This window comes from Pan troglodytes, chromosome 11, assembly GCF_028858775.2.
Source record: "Pan troglodytes isolate AG18354 chromosome 11, NHGRI_mPanTro3-v2.0_pri, whole genome shotgun sequence".
NCBI lineage: Eukaryota > Metazoa > Chordata > Mammalia > Primates > Hominidae > Pan > Pan troglodytes.
In genome coordinates, this window is record NC_072409.2 from 187,871 (window position 1) to 209,233 (window position 21,363).

Below are 21,363 nucleotides of genomic sequence, written 5' to 3' on the forward strand. Positions count from 1 at the left end.
TTCTGCTCCTGGCTCTTAGGACCCCCATCACAGGGGGGGAGGCACCCCCCGCGAGGCGGGTACAGAGAGCCAGCCCCTCTTCCCCCACTGGCCCTTAGGAACCCCATCACAGTGGGGGAGGCACCCCCCGTGAGGCGGGTTCTCAGAGCCAGCCCCTTTTCCCCCACTGGCCCTTAGGACCCTCATCGCAGGGGGGGAGGCACCCCCAGCGAGGCGGGGTCTCAGAGCCAGCCCCTCTTCCCCCACTGGCCCTTAGGACCCCCATCGCAGGGGGGGGAGGCACCCCCAGCGAGGCGGGGTCTCAGAGCCAGCCCCTCTTCCCCCGCTGGCTCTGAGGATCCTCCGTGGACTCACAGCCTCTTTACCATATTGTGAGTAATATCATCTCCCCCTCTGGAGATTACGAACTCTTTCACAGACGGGTGTACACCCTCGGTGTACAGAGGGTGTACACCCGTCTGTATTGGGAGTCATATCATCCTCTTCCTCCCTGAATATGAAGAACAGTATCACAGGGGTGTTTCTGCTCCCTGCGATATGGCGTGTCATATCCTCCTCTCCCACGTTGCAATTAGAAGGAGTATCAGTGGGGGCGTGTCCACCTGTAGGGAAAAGAGAGAGAGATCAGACTGTCACTGTGTCCATGTAGAAAGGAGAGACATAAGAGACTCCATTTTGAAAAAGACCTGTCCTTTAAACAATTGCTTTGCTGAGATGTTGTTAATTTGTAGCTTTGCCCTAGCCGCTTGGCCCCAGCCACTTTGACCCAACCTGGAGCTCACAAAAACATGTGTTGTATAAAATCAAAGTTTAAGGGATGTAGGGCTGTGCAGGACGTGCCTTGTTAACAAAATGTTTACCAGCAGTATACTTGGTAAAAGTCATCGCCATTCTCTAGTCTCAATAAACCGGGGACACAATGCACTGTGGAAAGCCGCAGGGACCTCTGCCCTTGAAAGCAGGGTATTGTCCAAGCTTTCTCCCCATGTGATAGTCTGAAATGTAGCCTCATGGGATGAGAAAGACCTGACCGTCCCCCAGCCCGACACCCGTAATGGGTCCGTGCTGAGGTGGATTAGTAAAAGAGGAAAGCCTCTTGCAGCTGAGATGGAGGAAGGCCACTATCTCCTGCTTGCCCCTGGGAACTGAATGTCTCGGTGTAAAACCCGATTGTACATTCGGTCCCCCAGCCCAACACCCGTAATGGGTCCGTGCTGAGGTGGATTAGTAAAAGAGGAGAGCCTCTTGCAGCTGAGTTGGAGGAAGGCCACTATCTCCTGCTGGCCCCTGGGAACTGAATGTCTCGGTGTAAAACCCGAGTGTACATTCGTTCAACTCTGAGATAGGAGAAAAGCTGCCCTGTGGCGGGAGGCCAGACATGTTTGCAGTAACACTGCCTTGTTCTTCTTTACTCCACTGAGATGTTTGGGTGGAGAGAGACAAATCTGGCTTACGTGCACGTCCAGTCATAGTACCTTCCCTTGAACCTAATTATGACATGGATTCTTTTGCTCACATGTCTTCTGCTGACTCTCTCCTTATCATCACCCTGCTCTCCTACTACATTCCTTTCTGCTAAAATCATGAAAATCATAATCAATAAAAACTGAGGGAACTCAGAGGCTGGTGCCGGTGCAGGTCCTTGGTGTGCTGAGCGCCGGTCCCCTGGACCCACTGTTGTATCTTTACACTTTCTCTCTGTGTCTTATTTCTTTTCTCAGTCTCTCGTCCCACCCAACTAGAAATACTCACAGGTGTGGAGGGGCAGTCCACCACTTCATCCACCTTCTGTCATATTGAAAGTAACATCATCTTCTTCCCTCCAGGATCGTGGGAATAATATCCCTGGGGGGTTTCCACTTTCTGCCATGTATGTAGTCATATCACCCCCTCCGCCGTGGAATATCATTAAGGAACATCTCACACGGGGCTGTATACTTCCTCCGATATTGGGAGTGACATCAACCTCTCGGTCTCTGAATATGAGGAAGAAAATCACAGGGCGGGTGTACACCTCGTGCTCTACGATGGGGAGTCATGTCTGTCTGTTATGGGGAGTAATATCATCCTCTCCCTTTCAGGATACTAATAACAATTTAACAGGCTGGGTGAACACAGCCTGCGATGCTGAAATTATCATCCTCTCCCCCTCTTTCTCCCCTGGCTCTTAGGATGCCCATCTCAGCGGAGCGAGCCACCCCCCGCGAGGCGGGGACTGAGCCAGTCCCTGTTCCCCCCCGGCTCTTAGGATCCGTATCGCGAGGGGGGGAGGCACCCCCCGCGCGGCGGGGACTGAAAGCCAGCCCCTCTTCCCCCCATGGCTCTTAGGACCCCCATCTCTGTGGGGGGGATGCACCCCCGGCGCGGCGGGGACTGGGAGCCAACTCCTCTTCCCTGCCTGGCTCTTAAGACCCCCATCGCAGGGTAGCATGGCACCCCCCGCGAGGCGTGTACTGAGAGCCAACCGCTCTTTTGCCCCTGGCTCTCAGGACCCCCATCGCAGGGGGCGAGGCACCCCCCGCGAGGAGGGGACTCAGAGCCAGTCGCTCTTTCCCCCCTGGCTCTTAGGAGCCCCATCGCAGGGAGGGGAGGCACCACCCGCAAGCGGGGTACTGAAAAACAGCCCCTCTTCCTCCTGGGCCCTTAGGACCCCCATCGCAGGGGAGGGAGGCACCCCCGGCGAGGCGGGGACTGAGAGCCAACCCCTCTTCCCCCTCTGGCTGTGAGGACCCCCATCGCAGGGGGGGAAGGCACCCCCCGCGAGGCGGGGACTGAGAGCCAGCCCCTCTAAGCCTTCTGGCTCTGAGGACCCCCATCACAGGGCAGGGAGGCACCCCGCGCGAGGCGGGTACAGAAAGCCAGCCCCTCTTCCGCTCCTGGCTCTTAGGACCCCCATCGAAAGGGGGGGAGGCACCCCCCGTGAGGCGGGGACTGAGAGCCATCCCCTCTTCCCCCCCTGGCTCTTAGGACCCCCATCGCAGGGGGAGGAGGCACCCCCAGTGAGGCGGGGTCTCAGAGCCAGCCCCTCTTCCCCCACTGGCCCTTAGGTCCCCCATCGCAGTGGGGGGAGGCACCCCCAGTGAGGCGTGGTCTCAGAGCCAGCCCCTCTTCCCCCACTGGCCTTTAGGACCCCCGTCGCAGGGGCAGGAGGCACCCCCCGCGAGGCGGTGACTGAGAGCCAGCCCTTCTTCCTCGCCCAACTCTGAGGATCCCCATCACACGGGGGAGGCACACCGCGCGAGGCGGGGACTGAGAGCCAGTCCCTCTTCCTCCCGTTGCTTAGGACCCCCATCGCGGATTGTAAGATCCTTAGGACCGACCTGGAGGGCTGTGGGTGTTAGGTGTCCAAGAAGAAAACTCAGATCTGCCGACGACCGCAGGTAGCTTACTTGGGATTTACTATTCGACAGGTGTCCGAAAGCAGCCCGGGATCTGAAAGAAAGCAGGTCATTTGCAATCTTCCGGAGCCTAAGGGCAGAAGGCTGGTGAGAGAATTCCTAGGAGCTGTGGGGTTTTGTAGACTGCGGAGCCCAACTTTGCAGTATTAGCCACGCCTTTGTATGACGTCACAAAGGGGGCGGGGACCGGGAACTTTTGGAATGGGGATTCCAACAACAGCAAGTCTTTCATGACTTAAAGGAAAAACTTCTGAAAGCCCCAGCCGACGGGGTACCCGATCTCACAAAGCCTTTTCCACTGTATGCGTCAGAGAGAAGATGGCAGCTGGACTTTAAACCCAAACTGTGGGGCCCTGGCTGAGACCGGTGGCCTACCTCTCTAAACAGCTAGACAGGGTTTCTAAAGGATGGCCCCCCTTTTTGCGGGCCTTCGCAGCAACTGCCCTGCTAGAACCAGATGCAAATAAGCTTACTCTTGGGCAAAACCAGAACAGAAAGGCCCCCCATGCTGTGGTGACTGAGAGCCAGCCCCGCTTCCCCCCCTGGCTCTTAGGACCCCCATCGCAAGGGTGCGAGGCACTCCCCGCGAGGCGGGGACAGAGAGCCAGCCCCACTTCCCCCCCTTGCTCTTAGGACCCCCATCGCAGGGGGGGGAAGGACCACCCGTGAGGCAAGGACTGAGAGCCAGCCCCTCTTCACCCCCTGGCTTTTAGGACCCCCATTGCAGCACGGGGAGGCATCCCCCGCGAGCCGGGGACTGAGAGCCAGCCCCTCTTCCCCCCCTGGCTATTAGGACACCTATCGCAGGCGGGGAGAGGCACCCCTGGCGAGGTGGGGACTGAGAGCCAGCCCCTCTTCCCTTCCTTGCTCTAAGGACCCCCATCGCAGGGGAGGTAGCCACCCCCCGCGAGGCGGGGAATGAGAGCCTGCCCCTCTTACCCCCCTGGCTCTTTGGATCCCCATCGCCTGGGGGGAAGGCACCCCTGCGAGGCTGGGACTGAGAACCAGCCCCTCATACCCCACTGGCTCTTAGGACCCCCATCCCGGAGCGGGGAGGCACCCCCGCGAGACAGGGACTGACAGCCAGCTCCTTTCCCCCCCTGGCTCTTAGGACCCCCATCGCAGGGGGAGGAGGCACCCCCTACAAGGCGGGGACTGAGAGGCAGCCCCTCTTCCCCCGTGGCTCTTAGGACCCCCATCGCCGGGACCCCCCTTGATGCGGGGTGTAAGAGCCAGCCCCTCTTCCCCCCCTGGCTCTTAGGACCCCCATCGCAGTGGGGGGAAGGACCACCCGCAAGGCAGTGACTGAGAGCCAGCCCCTCATCCCCCACTGGCTCTTAGGACCCCCATCGCAAGGGGGTGAGACACCCCCCGCGATGCGGGGAGTAATTGCCAGGCCCTCTTCCCTCCCTGGTTTTTAGGATCCGCGGTGGACTCACAGCCTGTTTACGGTATTCGGAGTGATATCATCTCCCCCTCTGGAAGTTATAAACTATTTCACAGATGGGGGTACACCCTCGGTGTGCAGAGGGTGTACAGCCGTCTGTTTTGGGAGTAATATCATTGTCTTCCTCCCTGAATATTAAGAACAGTATCATAGCTGTGTTTCTACTGCAGGTGTGATTGGGCGTCACATCCTCCTCTCCCACACTGAAATTAGAACCGATATCAGTGGGGGCGTGCACACCTTCTGTGATATTTAAAGTGACATCATCCTCTTCCCTCCAGGATCATGAGAACAATATCCCTGGGGGGGTACACTTTCTGCGATATTGGGAGTAATATCTCCCCCTCCGCCTTGGAATATTATTAAGGACCATCTCACACGGGGGTGTACACTTCCTGCCATATTGGGAGTAATATCGACCTCTCGGCCTCTGAATATTAGGAACAATATCACAGGGTGGGTGTACACCTCCTGCTCTGTTATGGGGAGTAATATCTGTCTATTACGGGGAGTAATATCATCCTCTCCCTTTCAGGATGTTAATAACAATATCACAGGGTGGGTGATCACAGCCTGCGATACTGGAATTATTATCATCCTCTCCCCCGCGGGATACCAGGAACAATGTCACAGAAGAGGTGTACACTCCCTGCGATTTTGGAAGTAATATCCTACGCTTCTTCCGTGAATATTAGGAGCAATATCACCGGGTGGCTGTACATTCATTGCTATGTTGGGAGTCATGTCATACTCTATCCCCTGGATATTAGGATCAGTGTCACAGGGTGAGTGTACACCTACTGAGATATTAAAACTAATATCATGCTCTCCATCCCTGGATATTAGGAACAATATCTCGGGTAGGTGTACACCCCCTGCGGTATTAGGAGAAATAATATGATTAATTATTAAGCATCAATCTTAATAATATTAATTGTTAAACATCAGTCTTAATAATTATCAATGGTAATATTAATTAATAGTATAACGTTATTAATCATTAATGATTATTTTAAATGTACGATTGCATGATTAAAATTATCTGTATTAATGTCATTTTTCAATATTAGTTATTAATCTTAATATTGTTTTATTACCAACATCACTTATGACTGATTTATGTAACATTGATTAATATCATTATTTTATTATTAATAGTGATATTGTTATTATTAATAGTAATTGTTAATATTTTTAATCCATATTAACTTTTACTATCTCTATTGCAATTATTAATATCGATGATTACTATTAATTAATATATTTATTAATATTAATAATTAATATAACTGTTCCCGATATCTGTGGGGGAGAGGATATTACTCCCGATGTCGCTGAAAGTGTACACCCCTCTATGATGTTTCTCCTAATTGCCAGGGCGTAGAGGATGACATGATTGAAAATATCGCTGCGGGTGTACCTCCGTTCAGTCATCTTGTTCCTAATGTCCTGGGTGGGAGCGGATGATATGACTCCCAATATCGCAGGGGGCGTAGACCTCCCCCGTGATACTGTCCCTAACGTCCAAAGGTGGAGAGGATGATATTTCTTCCAATTTCGCAGGGGGTGTACACCACCCCTATGATATTGATCCTAATATCCAGGGGGCGAGAGGATGATCTTAGTCTCACTATTGCAGGAGGTGTACACTCCCTAGGGATATTGTTCCTAATATTCAGGGATGGAGAGGAAGATCTCACTCCCAATATAGCAGGGAGTGGACACCCCTTCTGTGACATTGTTCCTAATAGCCAGCGGGGCAGAGGAAGATATTACCCCCAATATCGCAGGGGGTGTGCGCCCCCTTGTGACATTGTTCCTTATATCCTGGGAGGGAGAGGATGATACTGGTGGCAACGTCGCAGCGGCTGTACGCACCCACTGTGATATTGTTTCTTATATTCAGGGGGAGAAGATGATATGACTCCCAATATCGCAGGGGTTGTGCACACCTCCTGCGACATTGTTCCTAATAACCCGAAGGGGAGAGCCAAATATTACTGTCAATATCGCAGGGGGTGTACACCTCTTTGGTAATATTGTTCTTAATATCCATGATGGGAGAGGATGATATTACTCCCAATATCGTAACAAGTGTACAGCCGCCTGTGATATAGTTCCTAATATCTAGGTGGAGAGAGGATGATATTACTGCCCACATCGCATGAGCTGTAAAACCCCTTCCATATTTTGCCTACAATCCCGAGGGGAGAGGATGATACTACTCCCAATATCGAAGAAGGTGTACACCCCCCTGGGACATTATTCCCAATATCCACGTTGGGAGATGATGACATTATGCCCAGTATCGCAGGGAATGTACACCCACCCCGGGATATTGTTCCTTATATAGAGAGGGGGAGGGGATGACATTACTCCCAATATCGCAGGGGCTGTACACCCCTCCTGTGATATTGTTCTTAATATCCTAGGAAAGAGAGTGTGATACTACACCCAATATCTCAGGGGGTGTACACCCACCTCCTTCAGATATTGTTCTTAATGTACTCCACCTCCCCCGACCAGGGATATTGTTCCTCATATCCAGGGGAAGAGAGGCTAACATTATGCCCAATATCGCAGGGGGTGTACACACCCTCTGTGATGTTGTTCCTAGTATCCAAAGGTAGAGACGATGATATTACTGGCCATATCGCAGAGGGTGTACGCCCTTCTGTGATATTGTTTTTGATATTCAATGGGGGGAGAGGATTACATTAATCCCAACATGGCAGAAGGTGTACAGACCCCGTGATATAGTTCCTAACGTACAGGGAGAAGAGAATAACATTACTCTCAATATCGCAGGGAGCGTAACCCCCACGCCCCCCGTATATTGTTCCTAATATGCAGCGGGGTAGAGGCTGATATTACTCCCAATATCGCAGAAGGTGCACACACACCTGTGATATACTTCCTAATATCCAGCGGGAAAAGGCTGATATTACTCTGGATCTCGCAGTGGGTGTACACCCCCAAGCCCCCCGGGGTATTGTTCCTAATATCTAGGTGGGAAGATGGTGATATTGCTGACAATATCGAAGGGGTGTACAACTCTTCTGTGATGTGGCTCCTGATATCCAGGGGGTGAGTGGATGATATTACTCTCAATAAAGTAGGAACTGTACACCACCCTGTGATTTTGTCCTCAATAACCACATGGGGAGAGGTGATATTACTCCCAATATTACAAGGGGTGTACACCTCGTCTGTGATATTTTTTCTTGTATCCAGGAAAGGACAAGATGATATTACGACCAGTATCGAAGACATGTACAGCCCCATGGGATATTGTTCTAAATATACAGCTTGAAAAAGGATCCGATGACTCCCAATATAAGAAGGGGTGCACACCCCGCCTGTGATATGAATCGTAAAATCTAGAAGAAGAGTGAATGACATTGCTTTCAAAAACACACGGGGTGTACACCCCGTCTCTGATGTTGTTCCTATCATGTAAAGGAAGAGATGATGATATTACTCCCAATACCGCAGAAGGTATATACCCCCTGTGATACTGTGCGTCACAACTAGTGGGGGAGAGCATGATATTACTTCAAATATGACAGCGGCTTTACACCCCATCTGTGACATTACTCCTAATTTCCAGTAGCAAAAGTAGGATGTGCCTCCGAATAGGCCTGTGATATTTCCCCGACTATTTAGGGAAACACAGGATGATATGACCCCAAATCCTGCAAGAAGTGTACACCCAGTGTGTGATATGGTCCGTACATGCGGAGGTGCAGAGGATATTAGTTTTCATATCGCAGGCTGTGTACACACACTCTGTGAAGTTGTTCCTAATAGCAGGAAAAAAGAGAATGCTCACAATGGACACAGGTCACATCGCAGGGGGTGAGGCACCTCCCGCGGTATGGGGAGTAAGGGCCACCCCCTTTCCCCCCCAGCTATTTATTATGATCCACATTGCAGGGGTGTGAGGCACCCCCTGAGATATGGGGAGTAAGAGCCACCCCCTTTCCCCCCCCCGGCTATTTATTACGATCCACATGTCAGGGGGGTGAGGCACCCTCCGCGATATGGGGAGTAACAGCCACCCCTTCTCCCCCCCTCGCTATTATGATCCACCTCGCAGTGGGGTGAGGCACCCCCCGCGATATGGGGAGTAAGAGCCACCTCCTCTCCCCCCCGAGTTATTACGATCCACGGTGGACTCACAGCCTGTTTACTATATTGGGGGTAATATCTCCCCCTCTGGAAATTATGTGCTGTTTGACAGATGGGTGTACACCCTCGGTGTGCAGAGGTTGTACACCCGTCTGTATTGGGAGTAATATCCTCTTCCACCCTGAATATTAAGAACCGTATCACAGCTGTGTTTCTACTCCCTGTGATATTGGGTGTCATATCCTCCTCTCCCACACTGAAATTAGAAACAATATCAGTGAGGGCGTGTACACCTTCTGTCATATTTAAACTAATATCATCCTCTTCTCTCCAGGATCATGGGAACAACATCCCTGGGGGGGTGTACACTTTCTGCGATAAATGTAGTAATATCAACCCCTCTGCCTTGGAATATTATTAAGGACCATCTCACACGGGGGTGTACACTTCCTGCGATATTGAGAGTAATATCGACCTCTCTGCCTCTGAATATTAGGAACAGTATCACACGGTGGGTGTACACCTCCTGCTCTGTTATGGGGAGTAATATCTATCTATTACGGGGAGTAATATCATCCTCTCCCTTTCAGGATATTTATAACAATATCACAGGGTGAGTGAACACAGCCTGCGATACTTTAATTATCATCATCCTCTCCCCCGCGGGATACCAGGAACAATGTCACAGAAGAGGTGTACACTCCCTGCGATATTGGGACTAATATCCTACGCTTCTTCCGTGAATATTAGGAGCAATATCACCGGGTGGCTGTACATTCATTGCTATGTTGGGAGTCATGTCATACTCTATCCCCTGGATATTAGGATCAGTGTCACAGGGTGAGTGTACACCTACTGAGATATTAAAACTAATATCATGCTCTCCATCCCTGGACATTAGGAACAATATCTCGGGTAGGTGTACACCCCCTGCGGTATTAGGAGAAATAATACGATTAATTATTAAGCATCAATCTTAATAATATTATTGTTAAACATGTCTTAATAATTATCAATGGTAATATTAATTAATAGTATAACGTTATTAATCATTAATGATTATTTTAAATATGTTTATGCATGATTAAAATTAATTATTAGTATTGTCATTTTTCAATATTAGTTATTAATCTTAATTGTTTTATTACCAACATCACGTATTGATTTAATTAAGTAACATTAATTACCGATATCATTATGTTATTATTGTGAGGTTGCTATTAATTATTAATAGTAACCATTAATATTTTTAATCCGTATTAACTTTTACTATCTTTATAGTAATTATTTATATCGATGATTTCTATTAATTGTTATATTTATGAATATTAATACTTAATATAATTGTTCCCGATATCCGAGGGGTAGAGGATGTTACTCCCAATATCACAGAAAGTGTACACCCCTCTATGATGTTATTCCTAATTGCCAGGGAGTAGAGGATGACATTATGAAAAATATCGCAGTGGGTATACATCCCTTCGGTCATCTTTTTTCCTAATATCCTGGGTGGGAGAGGATGATATGACTCCCAATATCGCAGGGGGCGTAGACTTCCCCCGTGATATTGTCCCTATCATCCAAAGGTGGAGAGGATGATATTTCTTCCAGTTTCGCAGGGGATGTACACCACCCCTGTGATATTGATCCTAATATCCAGGGGGCGAGAGGATGATGTTAGTCTCAATATTGCAGGAGGTGTACACTCCCTAGGGATATTGTTCCTAATATCCGGGGACAGAGAGGATGATCTCACTCCCAATATAGCAGGGAGTGGACACCCCTTCTGTGACACTGTTCCTAATAGCCAGCGGGGGAGGGGAAGATATTACCCCCAATATCGCAGGGGGTGTACACCCCTTGTGACATTGTTCCTTATATCCTGTGAGGGAGAGGATGATACCCGTGGCAATGTCGCAGCGGCTGTACACACCCACTGTGATATTGTTCCGAATATCTCGAGGGGGAGAAAATGATATTACTCCCAATATCCCAGGGGGTGTACATCCTCCTGTGACATTGTTCCTTATATTCAGGGGGAGAAGACGATATTACTCCCAATATCACAGGGGTTGTACACACCTCCTGCGATATTGTTCCTAATATCCCGAAGGGGAGAGCCAAATATTACTGTCAGTATCGCAGGGGGTGTACACCTCCTTTGGAATATTGTTCTTAATATCCATGATGGGAGAGGATGATATTACTCCCAATATCGTAACAAGTGTACAGCCGCCTGTGATATAGTTCCTAATATCTAGGTGGAGAGAGGATGATATTACTGCCCATATCGCATGAGTTGTAAAACCCCTTCCATATTTTGCCTACAATCCCGAGGGGAGAGGACGATACTACTCCCAATATCGAAGAAGGTGTACACCCCCCTGTGACATTATTCCCAATATCCACGTTGGGAGATGATGACATTACGCCCAATATCGCAGGGGATGTACACCCTCCCCGGGATATTGTTCCTTATATCGAGAGGGGGGTAGGGTGATATTATTCACAATATCACAGGGGCTGTACACCCCTCCTGTGATATTGTTCTTAATATCCTAGGAAAGAGAGGATGATACTACACCCAATATCTCACGGGGTGTACACCCACCTCCTTCAGATATTGTTCTTAATGTACTCCACCTCCCCCGACCAGGGATATTGTTCCTCATATCCAGGGGAAGAGAGGCTAACATTATGCCCAATATCGCAGGGGGTGTACACACCCTCTGTGATGTTGTTCCTAGTATCCAAAGGTAGAGACGATGATATTACTGGCCATATCGCAGGGGGTGTACACCCCTCTTGTGATACTGTTCTTAATATTTAGAGAGGGAGACAATGATAGCACTGTCCATATTGCTGGGGTCACAACACCCCCGTGACGTTGTTTTTAATATTCAGTTTGGGAGAGGATGATAATAATTTCAATATAACAGGGGACACCCCCCGCCCCGTGATGTTGTCCCTAACGTCCAACGGAAGATAAATGATATGACTCACAATATGTCAAGGGGTGTACATCCCCTGTATAATATTCTTCCTAATATCCAGGGGGGATTAGAATGATATTACTCCCAATATCACAGGGGGTGTACGTGACCCCTTTTATATTGTTTCTAATAACTAGGGAGGGAGAGGATGATATTACTCCCAATATTGTAGGGGTGTACACCCCTCCCGTGACATTGTTTTTAATATTTAGGTAGGGAGTGGATGATATTACTCTCAATATCTCAGAGGGTTTACACTCTTCCTGGGATACGGTTTCTAATATTAAGTGGGAGAGAGGATGATATTATTCCCAGTATCGCAGGGGGTGTACATGTCCTGTTATTTTGTTCCTAATATCCAGGTTGGGAGAGGATGATATTACTGCCTATATCGTAGGAGTTGTACACCCCATCAGTGATATTATTCCTCATATTCAGGGGAAAAGAGAATGACATTACTCCCAATAGCGCAGGAGGTGTACACACCCCTTTTGATATTGTTCCTAATATGCAGTGGAGGAGACGATGATATTACTGGCCATATCGCGAGGGGTGTACACCTCCTCTGTGATATTGTTTTTCATATCCAGGGGTTAGAGGATGACGTTACTCCCATGATCGTAGTGGGTGTACACCAATTCTGTGGTATTGTTCTTAATATCCAGGGAGGGAGAGGATGATATTACTGTCACTATCGCAAGGGGTAGACACTCCTTCTTTGATATGGTTCCTAATATCCAGGGGGGAGAGTATATTAATCCCAAAATCGCTGTGGGTATACACCCCTTTTTGATATTGTTCCTAGTATGCCGGGGGAGAGTCTATGATATTACTGCCCATATCACAGGGTGTGTACACCAGAACTGCTATATTGTTTCTTATTTCCAGCAATGAAGAAGTTGATATTACTCCCAAAATGGAATGGGCTGTAAACCCCCCATAAGATATTGTTCCTAATATCCAGGGGGAAAAGGATGATATTACTTTCAATGTTGCAGCAGGTGTATAATCTGCCTGTTATATTGTTCCTAATATCTGGGGTGGGGGCGGCGGGGTGAGAACGATATTACTCGCAATATCTCAGAGGGTGTACACTGCCCCTGTGATATTGTTCTAAATATCCACTGGGGTAGAAAATTATATTATTCCCAATATCGCAGGTGGTGTAAATGCCCCCCGATATTTTTTCTAATATCCAGGTGAGGTAGGATGATATTACTCCCAATATCACAAGCGGTGTACACACCTTTGATATTTTTCCTACTATTTACTTGTGGAGAGGATGATATTACTCCCAGTATCGAAAGAAGTGTCCAAGCCCCCTGTGATATTGTTCCTAATATCCAGATTAAAAGAGGATGACATTACCCCCAATATCACAGGGGGTTGGCTGTACACTCCGCCTGTGATATTATTTCTAATATCCAGGGGAAGAGAGAATAATATTACTCCCAATATCGCAGGGGCTGTACACACCTTGTGATATCGTTCCTAATATCAATGAGGGGAGGAGATGATATTACCACAAATATCAGAAGAGGTGTACACCTTTCCTGTGATATTGTTCCTAATCTCCATTTTGGGAGAGGATGATATTACTCCCAATATCTGCTGGGGGTATACACCCCTTCTGTGATATTGTTCCTAACATCCACAGGGGAAGAGATTAATATTACTCCCAATATCCCAGGGGGTACACGTCCCCACTGTTATATTGTACCTAATATCAAGGGGTGGAGAAAATGATATTACTCCCAATAGCGCCGTGTGTATACACCCCTCCTGTGATATTGTCCCTAGTATCCAGGGGCTAAAAATAGATATTACTCCCAATATCCAGGGGATAGAAGTTGATATTAAACCGAATATCACAGTGGGTGTACACAACTCCTATCATATTGTTCCAAATATCCAGGCAGAGAGAGGATAATATTACTCAAAACATTCCTGGGGGTGTACACAGCCCTCTGTGATATTGTTTCTAATATACAGAAAGGGAGAGGATGATATTACTCTCAATAAACAGAAGGGTACAATTCCCATGTCATGTTGTTCTGAATATCTAGGGTGAGAGAGGATGATATTACTCCCAACATTGCAAAAGTTGTAAACACCTTCTGTGATATTGTTCCTAATATCCGGGGGAAAGAGGATGATGTTACTCCCAGGATCGCAGGGGGGTGTACACCCCACTGTGATATTGTTTCTAACATCCAGAGGGGGAGAAGTTGATATTACTTCACACATCGCCGGGGGTGTACACCCCACCTGTGATATTGTACTTAATATTTAGCAGGAGAGAGGGGGGTGATATTACCAATAACGTAGGGGAAAGTCAACCCCCTCTCCCCCGCTGGATATTACGAGCCATATGACAGGGAGTTGTCCACCCCCCACCATATGGAGAGTAATATCACCCTGCTCTCCCCCCACCTCCAGCTTCTTTCTGCTAAGGTCCCCTTGCCCCTCCAGGTGGCTTTCTTGGGCAGGGCATAAAAGAAATTACGTGGTTTTCTTGCTCAGATTTGTTCGCAAGTCCACGAGAAATACTCAAGGAGTCTTGCAAAAATCCGGTGTTACAGCAGCTAAGTCAGCCAGCTAGCCGTGCCCTACAGTTGAGATGGCATGTCATGATTCCCCTCTCTTTTACTTGCTGACTCCTCCTCAGCCTTCCGGACTCTGCTTAGGTGCCTCTTCCTCCAGGTTGTCCGCTCCCGTCCCCACCCTTCCTTACCTGCTCTCCTAATACCATGGGCTGATCCAGCGCAGCATTTGTCACACATCTTACAGCTGCCTGCCTCCAGTCTGTATCCGGACTCCACAACCTGAAGGTAAGGGCTGCATCTGCCTTGATCATCATTGTATCCCTTGCTCCTACAACAGCACCTAACACAGAGTAATTCCTCAGTCAACATTTTCTGGATGGGTGAACAAAAAATAAATCTACACATCAAGTGAAAATTAGGCTGAGCAGAAATGAAGCAAGTGATAAAGTACAAGAGAAGCTTCTACCTGTTATTCTAGGCATGCTAATTCTAATTTTAGAATTGCTGTGGTTACTTCATGTTACTCTGCCAGGCTTCAGTGTTAGGCAAGGGCAATTCTCTGTGTAAGCAGGGATAGCTTTCCTCAAAGGTCCTGTTGGTCCTGGGAAGTGATGGTACATGTGACTCATCCCTCAAACCAGAAGGCTAAGCTAAACTAGCAGGAGAGCTGCAGCAGGAACCTTCTGGCAGGAAAGAAACAGCATGCTCTGTGTACCACCCCTGTGTGACCAGAAATAAAGGATGCCCACCATGTGAAGACTGACCAGGACGCAGAGAGAAGGACGTCAGGCAAGATCCCGCCCGTGCTTCGGAACATAACATGTCTATTAGCATCATTAAGTACTAGCTGACATGCATAGAGCATTGAGTATGTGCCAGGCACTGTGCTAAGCACTTCACATTCACTATTTCATGGAATCCCCACCATGGCCCTATAAGGCGAAACTTATAAATATCACCATTAGATAGATGGGGAAATTGAGGCTTGGAGAGGTTAAGTTGTTTGCCTGAGGTCACAAAGCTGGTAAGCAGCAGAGCTGGAATCCAAACCAACAGAAATTCCATCTAGATACCCAACTCCTCACTGCCGTCTATCCTTGGAAACTAGACTAGTCTCCAAGGAAACATGAATCTACATTTTCTTTCAACTAATAAGAGCTCTTTCCTTACGGTAATTATTTAAATAGTTTTAATAAAAATTTAAAATCTATTTCAAGATTAAAGTTTCAAAGCCATCAAACATCAAATATATATGAAAATACATTTGTATACATTATAAACAGATATATGACGTGACATGAAGTGCTGGATCCAGTGCATCAGAAAATACACGCAAATATAAAATACCCGACAGCATTATGTAAAACATCAGCTGCTTGCCAAATCGGCATTAAATACTTAAGCACTGTGACCTGTTGCTTAAAGTATTACAAATCCAGCCTTATCTAAAAATCTCTATTTGTCCTAGGAAACTAATACTTTTTAAAAACAATAATTTGGTAATTTTAATAATATTTAGATCTATCTAAACTTAAAGCCTATATATTTACCACCCTTTTACATGCTTACCAGTATTACAGACACAATAAATTTTATCAGGTATTTTTGATAATGTGCTAGGAATTGTTTGAAATATAAAGAAGAATAAGATTTCGTTTTCACCATCTCAGAGATTCCAGATAGTGGTGGACACAGAAACCCGTGAAAATAACTGCAGGATGAAATAGATGAAATTATAGAAGCCCTATGTACCATGGAAAAATGGACATGGACATGGAAATTTTATTTCATATGTATACTCGTTAAAGAAAGAAGAAGCCTAAAAAAAGTTAGCTACCTTTGGTTTTTATTACTTATGTCTTACACTCAAGTGAACTTTTTTCTGTCTAATCTAATATCATTCAAATCCTGAGTCCTTTTAATTAAGTTATCCTAAAATGAATTTTCATGAACACAGAATTTGTGCTATTACTCTATCTGCACCTCATGGATATTACCACATTTTAGATTTTATGTTTTAAAACACAAAACAATATAAAACCTAAAGTTTTAACATAAAATGTCTTTGGATCTTCAACTAAAATACTAAAGATATAAAAAACTTTATTCTCCTCAAGATAAAACTAGATTTAAAATTGTCAATGAAATAGTTGATTGATCATTTATATTTCTATAAATATATGGAAAATAATCTATTTTTTAATTGTAAGACATTACAATTTTAGATTGTATTTGCATTTAGGAAAATTTCACATAATCTTTACCAGATCCATGCTTACTCTGATAAAAATTTGTTTTTTCAATAGTTGATTCTTCAAAATATCTTGACTAATCCTTCTCCCTCTACAAACAATATTATTATTTGCCAATATTCAAAAGTCTGAATAAACGACCTTATCCCTGGGAATATCTTGCCAAAAAACTATTACCTGCAGCTACAAAGTCCAGAATGTCAACTTCTTCAGAACAAACAGTTCAGCTTCTCCCATAAAAAATGCAAGGGAAACAAAAAAAAGAGGATTGAGGAAATCTAAAAGAGATATAATAGCCCATATCAACCAAACACAATACATAACCCTTATTAGCATTCTAATTCAAACCGATCAACTAAACAAAAAGTTTTTAGACAATTGAAGATATTTAAATATTGCCTGGATAAACCGATGCTATTAATGGATTATTTAGGTGTGATAATGGTATTGTGGTTACATTGATGGGAATCTTCTTTTTTATAAATGGGGTCTTGCTATGTTGCTCAGGGTGGTCTTGAACTCCTGGCCTAAAGTGATCCTCCAACCTCTGCCTCCCAAAGAGCTGGGATTACAGGGAGGAGCCACTGCACCCAGTCTCATTGATGGAATTATTATCTTTTAGAGAAATATTCAAAAATACAATACAATGATAGACTATCTGGGATTTGATTCAAAATAATTCAGTGGGGAGGGGACTGTCAGCAGATAAAGAAGACACAAGGTTGGCCCAGAGGAGAAGTACATACAGGTTAATTATACTAATCTCTTTATAAACATTGTTTGAAATATGACATAATGTATCCTATACAACTGATACCTTGAGTAACACAATAATAGTCCCCTTAATTTTAGGAACTACTGGTCATAAATATGCCCTTACATATAGACATCTCCTCTATACATAGCAAAATCACATTATTTGACAAAAAGGAAATCTCTTAGGCTACGTTTAATCTTATTGTTCTCTTTGCCTGGATTTGGGAGTAGAAACTGCTTCACTGGCTAAGTAAATCATAACTGTCCCAAAATATTCTTAATTACTGATTTCAATAAACATATCCCTTTGTTCTAAGAAGAATTAAGAAAATGAAGTTTATGTTCAGGTAAACCTGACAATGTTAAGGTAGTTGAGTAACAGGGAAGTAATGATTGACTGAATTTCATACTGGATTCTCAAATCCTTTTTCTTTTTCTACTCTAATGTTTCCTTTGGATGGGGCGAATTCTAGTATTGTTAGCGATCACCTATGTAACTTTTTTGCAGGTGGTGTATATGGAATCAATGAATGCTTAAAACCAATTAAAAATAATTTCAGTGATTACATGAAAACACAGCTAGAAAAACTAAAGTATTTTTGTAGAGATTACGAGAAGGTTACATTAACAATCAGAATAAGGTTACTATTTAGACTGTAATCAGGTGTCAATGTGGAAAGAAATTTCTGAGCGTTTTTCCGGAAGGCTGGGGAGGAATGAGAATCATGACTCTCCACACTTCCAATAAAACGTGGTGAAGCACTGGTGCAAACTCTCAGAAGCCACCATTTGCTAAATCTCCCCGCCAGCCTTGTCAGTCCTTACCGCCGTTGGATTCCATTATTTTTCTCGTGGTTTCTGCTGTTTCTCTCAATTGTCTAACGACCGTTATTAAGTAAAAATGAATGAAACGGGGCCGTGTGATCTAGGCAGCCTGGAGATGAGATTTTGGAATCATAAGCTACCTTCCAATGTATAAACAGACTTTATTCATTCTGGATACTCAATGTACACAGAATCGGCAGTGTAGGATGTGACTGCCCTGCCAGAAGGCATCTGCTCGGGACTTGCTGGCAACCGACAGTCCCCTCTGCTTGCGACCCTCGGCCGGCCGCCGGGGACCCCTAGTCCACCGGTTCCCGGACGTTCTCTCTACTCTCCAGCGGCCACCGCCTCCACTCCCACCCCGATAGTCCCGAGCCTGCCGGCCCGAGGGTTCGCAGAGGGCCAGTCGTTGCGACAGCCCCGCGTCCCGGCCCCCTCGTCTCTTGGACCTTCCCCCCAGGCCAGCGCAGCCCAGCGTCCCGGGCAAGGTTCACGCTACCAGGATCCAGTGCGGGGCGACGAAGTGGAGAGCTGCAGCGAGACTCCGAAGAGAGATTCCGGCTTCGCGGGGCGGCGCGGAGCCCGGAGCTGCCCACCTCCGCCGCCTGGGGAAGGCGGCTGGGATTAGAAGGTGGCTTCGGGCCCGCAGGGAGTCCAGGGGAGGGATTCCCGGTACCGCCGGCACCGACGTCGAGGGGTGCCTGGGTTCTTGGGGACCACGAGAGGAAAAAGAACGAAAATCACACCGGGGAGGAAGGACGCGCAGAACGCCCACCTGTGGAGCAGGTGCTCTGGTCGGGCGTGAGCCGGAGCGCGGTCCGGGGGAGTCTGGCGGCGCCGTTGCCCGCACTCGGCAGAGGCTGGCAAGAAAACGCACAGCCCAGGGCGTGGGGCGGGGAACTGACCGCGCGACAAGAAAACGCACAGCCCAGGGCGTGGGGCGGGGAACGGACCGCGCGACAAGAAAACGCACAGCCCAGGGCGTGGGGCGGGGAACGGACCGCGCGACAAGAAAACGCACAGCCCAGGGCGTGGGGCGGGGAACTGACCGCGCGACAAGAAAACGCACAGCCCAGGGCGTGGGGAGGGGAACGGACCGCGCGACAAGAAAACGCACAGCCCAGGGCGTGGGGCGGGGAACGGACCGCGCGACAAGAAAACGCACAGCCCAGGGCGTGGGGCGGGGAACTGACCGCGCGACAAGAACACGCACAGCCCAGGGCGTGGGGCGGGGAACGGACCGCGCGACAAGAAAACGCACAGCCCAGGGCGTGGGGCGGGGAACTGACCGCGCGAGTCTTTCGGCGCGTCTGGGTCTCGGGGAGAGAAAAGCGCTTCCTGGCACCGGGGGCGGTGGCACAGAGGCCAGGAGGAAGAAATCCGGGCCCTGGCCCGGGTCAGGCTTCCACCCCTGTGACCCGCAAGAGGCCCAGGCAGGAAAGGTGGCGCGCGCGAGTGGAGTTAGTGGTTCAGAAAGCAAACCTGGCCAGGTGCTACTGCCTGAGGGTCGTCGGGCGAGTTTCTTCATTTCCCCGAGTTACTTATTTCTAGTCTGGAAAACGGAGAATTCCATAGTGTCTTCTTCAGTGAGTGCTGGGAGTGCTGAAGGAGGATCCGGTGCCTGGCAGACCAGGAGCAGGGGGGAAACAGTTGGCCGATACTGTTACTATTATCAGCGTTATTAGCGGGCAGGACAGTGTGTGTGGGGGGGGGGTCGGGGGTAAGGGGCCTCCCCGCGCCTCCCAGCCCTTCGCGCTCGGCTCCAGCTCTTTGGCTTCCTTCCCTGGGCAGCTCTAGGCTTAGCTCTCAGCCATTTCTCAAGACGATCCCGAGGGTCGAAGACCACCCCTGACCCTTGACCATGGACTCTTCGTGTAACTTGGAAGAGCCGTGATTTTAAAACCCAGCCTCAGGGTTACGGAAGCCCGAGATCTGGGAGGCGTCCGGGACCTCCCTCCCAGAACCGCAGGGACCCGGCCTGGGATCCAGAGTGTGGCCTCTCGCTCTGTGCAGTCAGGAAGGCGGCCAGGTCTGGTCACCGCGCCAAGCACTACGCACCTCTGGGACGCGTCGTTGCGGGGTGTGGGGGGGCTGGGGCGCCTCCACGAGGCCTGGTCTGCCCGGCAAGTGCTTGGTGTCGTTGGTGGGTTCGTAGCTGCGACCGGTAAACGTCCGTTCCGCGAGCCGGGCAAGGCAACCCCTGCGGGTCGCACCCGAAGGCCCGACCTCTCCAAGCCGCCTGGGTGCTTCCAAACAGGTGGACCCGAAGCTCCTGTTTGATCGGAGAATAACGTTTAATTTACTCCGCCACTGAATTGATGGTTTAAATATTCATCTTTGGATATGGTTTAACATTAGGCAAAAATTAGGAGCTTGGAGGCGGTTCCGGGAAGGGGTCTGACCCTCAGTCACCCATGTTTGTAGCTGTGTTGGTCTGCCCTCGGGCAAGAGAAGGAAGATAATTGGGAGGGTGCCAAGAAAGCCTAGAGAAAGTCCCTTCTGGGTTCAGCGGCCGGCTGTAGCCGCTCTCCCAGGACGTTTGTTGACAATAAATGAAGGAAGGTCGGCCTGGAGACGTTTTCGCACAACGGACAGAGGGGAGTTGGAACGTAAACCAGGGAGAACCTGGCATGAAATAGGACCCCTCTATTCTCAGTTTGTTTCCAAACTCTTAGACTGCCCCAGCCCTGCCGGATTTGCTAAAAGTGGTCTATTTTGGACGCTGGTGGTGCTATGGGGCTGACGGCTATCCGTGCAAAGAAGAGGGAAGAATTGGAAGCTGGGGTCTGGGCAGCTACCAAAGGTGGGGCTTGGGAACTTTTCAGAACGTCCTCAGAACCGCAGGAGCCAAGAGGAAATCTCCCGTAGGGGATCTCAGGTAGGGCATGCCAAGAAATTCCAAGAGACACCACGGAGAAGAGAAGCCGGAGAAAAATCGGCCAATTAGACTACTGTAAAAATGTGTGTCTCCATGTTTGTCCTCCCTCCTGAAATAAGAAATTCATAGCTGGGGGT

At 48.1% G+C, this 21,363-nt stretch overlaps 1 protein-coding gene across 2 annotated transcripts; it reads right to left on the reverse strand.

Moving 5' to 3' along the window:
• Window positions 1–189: 189 nt before the first annotated feature.
• Window positions 190–20,536, reverse strand: LOC112207536 (BCL-6 corepressor-like protein 1). 2 transcript variants are annotated; one of them, XM_063787355.1, is made up of 7 exons: window positions 20,407–20,536; window positions 18,848–19,969; window positions 14,982–18,457; window positions 14,704–14,855; window positions 3,321–3,468; window positions 1,753–1,976; window positions 190–602 (listed from the first exon to the last, which is right to left on the reverse strand). In XM_063787355.1, the coding sequence occupies exons 2-3, from the start codon at window positions 19,874–19,876 to the stop codon at window positions 18,449–18,451; spliced, it is 1,038 nt and encodes a 345-aa protein (XP_063643425.1). In that variant the 5' UTR covers window positions 19,877–19,969; window positions 20,407–20,536; the 3' UTR covers window positions 190–602; window positions 1,753–1,976; window positions 3,321–3,468; window positions 14,704–14,855; window positions 14,982–18,448. The 2 variants fall into 2 exon arrangements, 1 of the variants encoding a protein (XP_063643425.1); XR_010148519.1 differs by lacking the exons at window positions 18,848–19,969; window positions 20,407–20,536 and having other exon boundaries at window positions 226–602; window positions 16,945–18,546.
• Between the last annotated feature and the right edge of the window lie 827 nt (window positions 20,537–21,363).

Bases quoted from the DNA above. Each gene is read 5' to 3' on its own strand.
- LOC112207536 (XM_063787355.1), bottom strand. From the start codon at position 19,876: ATGAAGAAACTCGCCCGACGACCCTCAGGCAGTAGCACCTGGCCAGGT.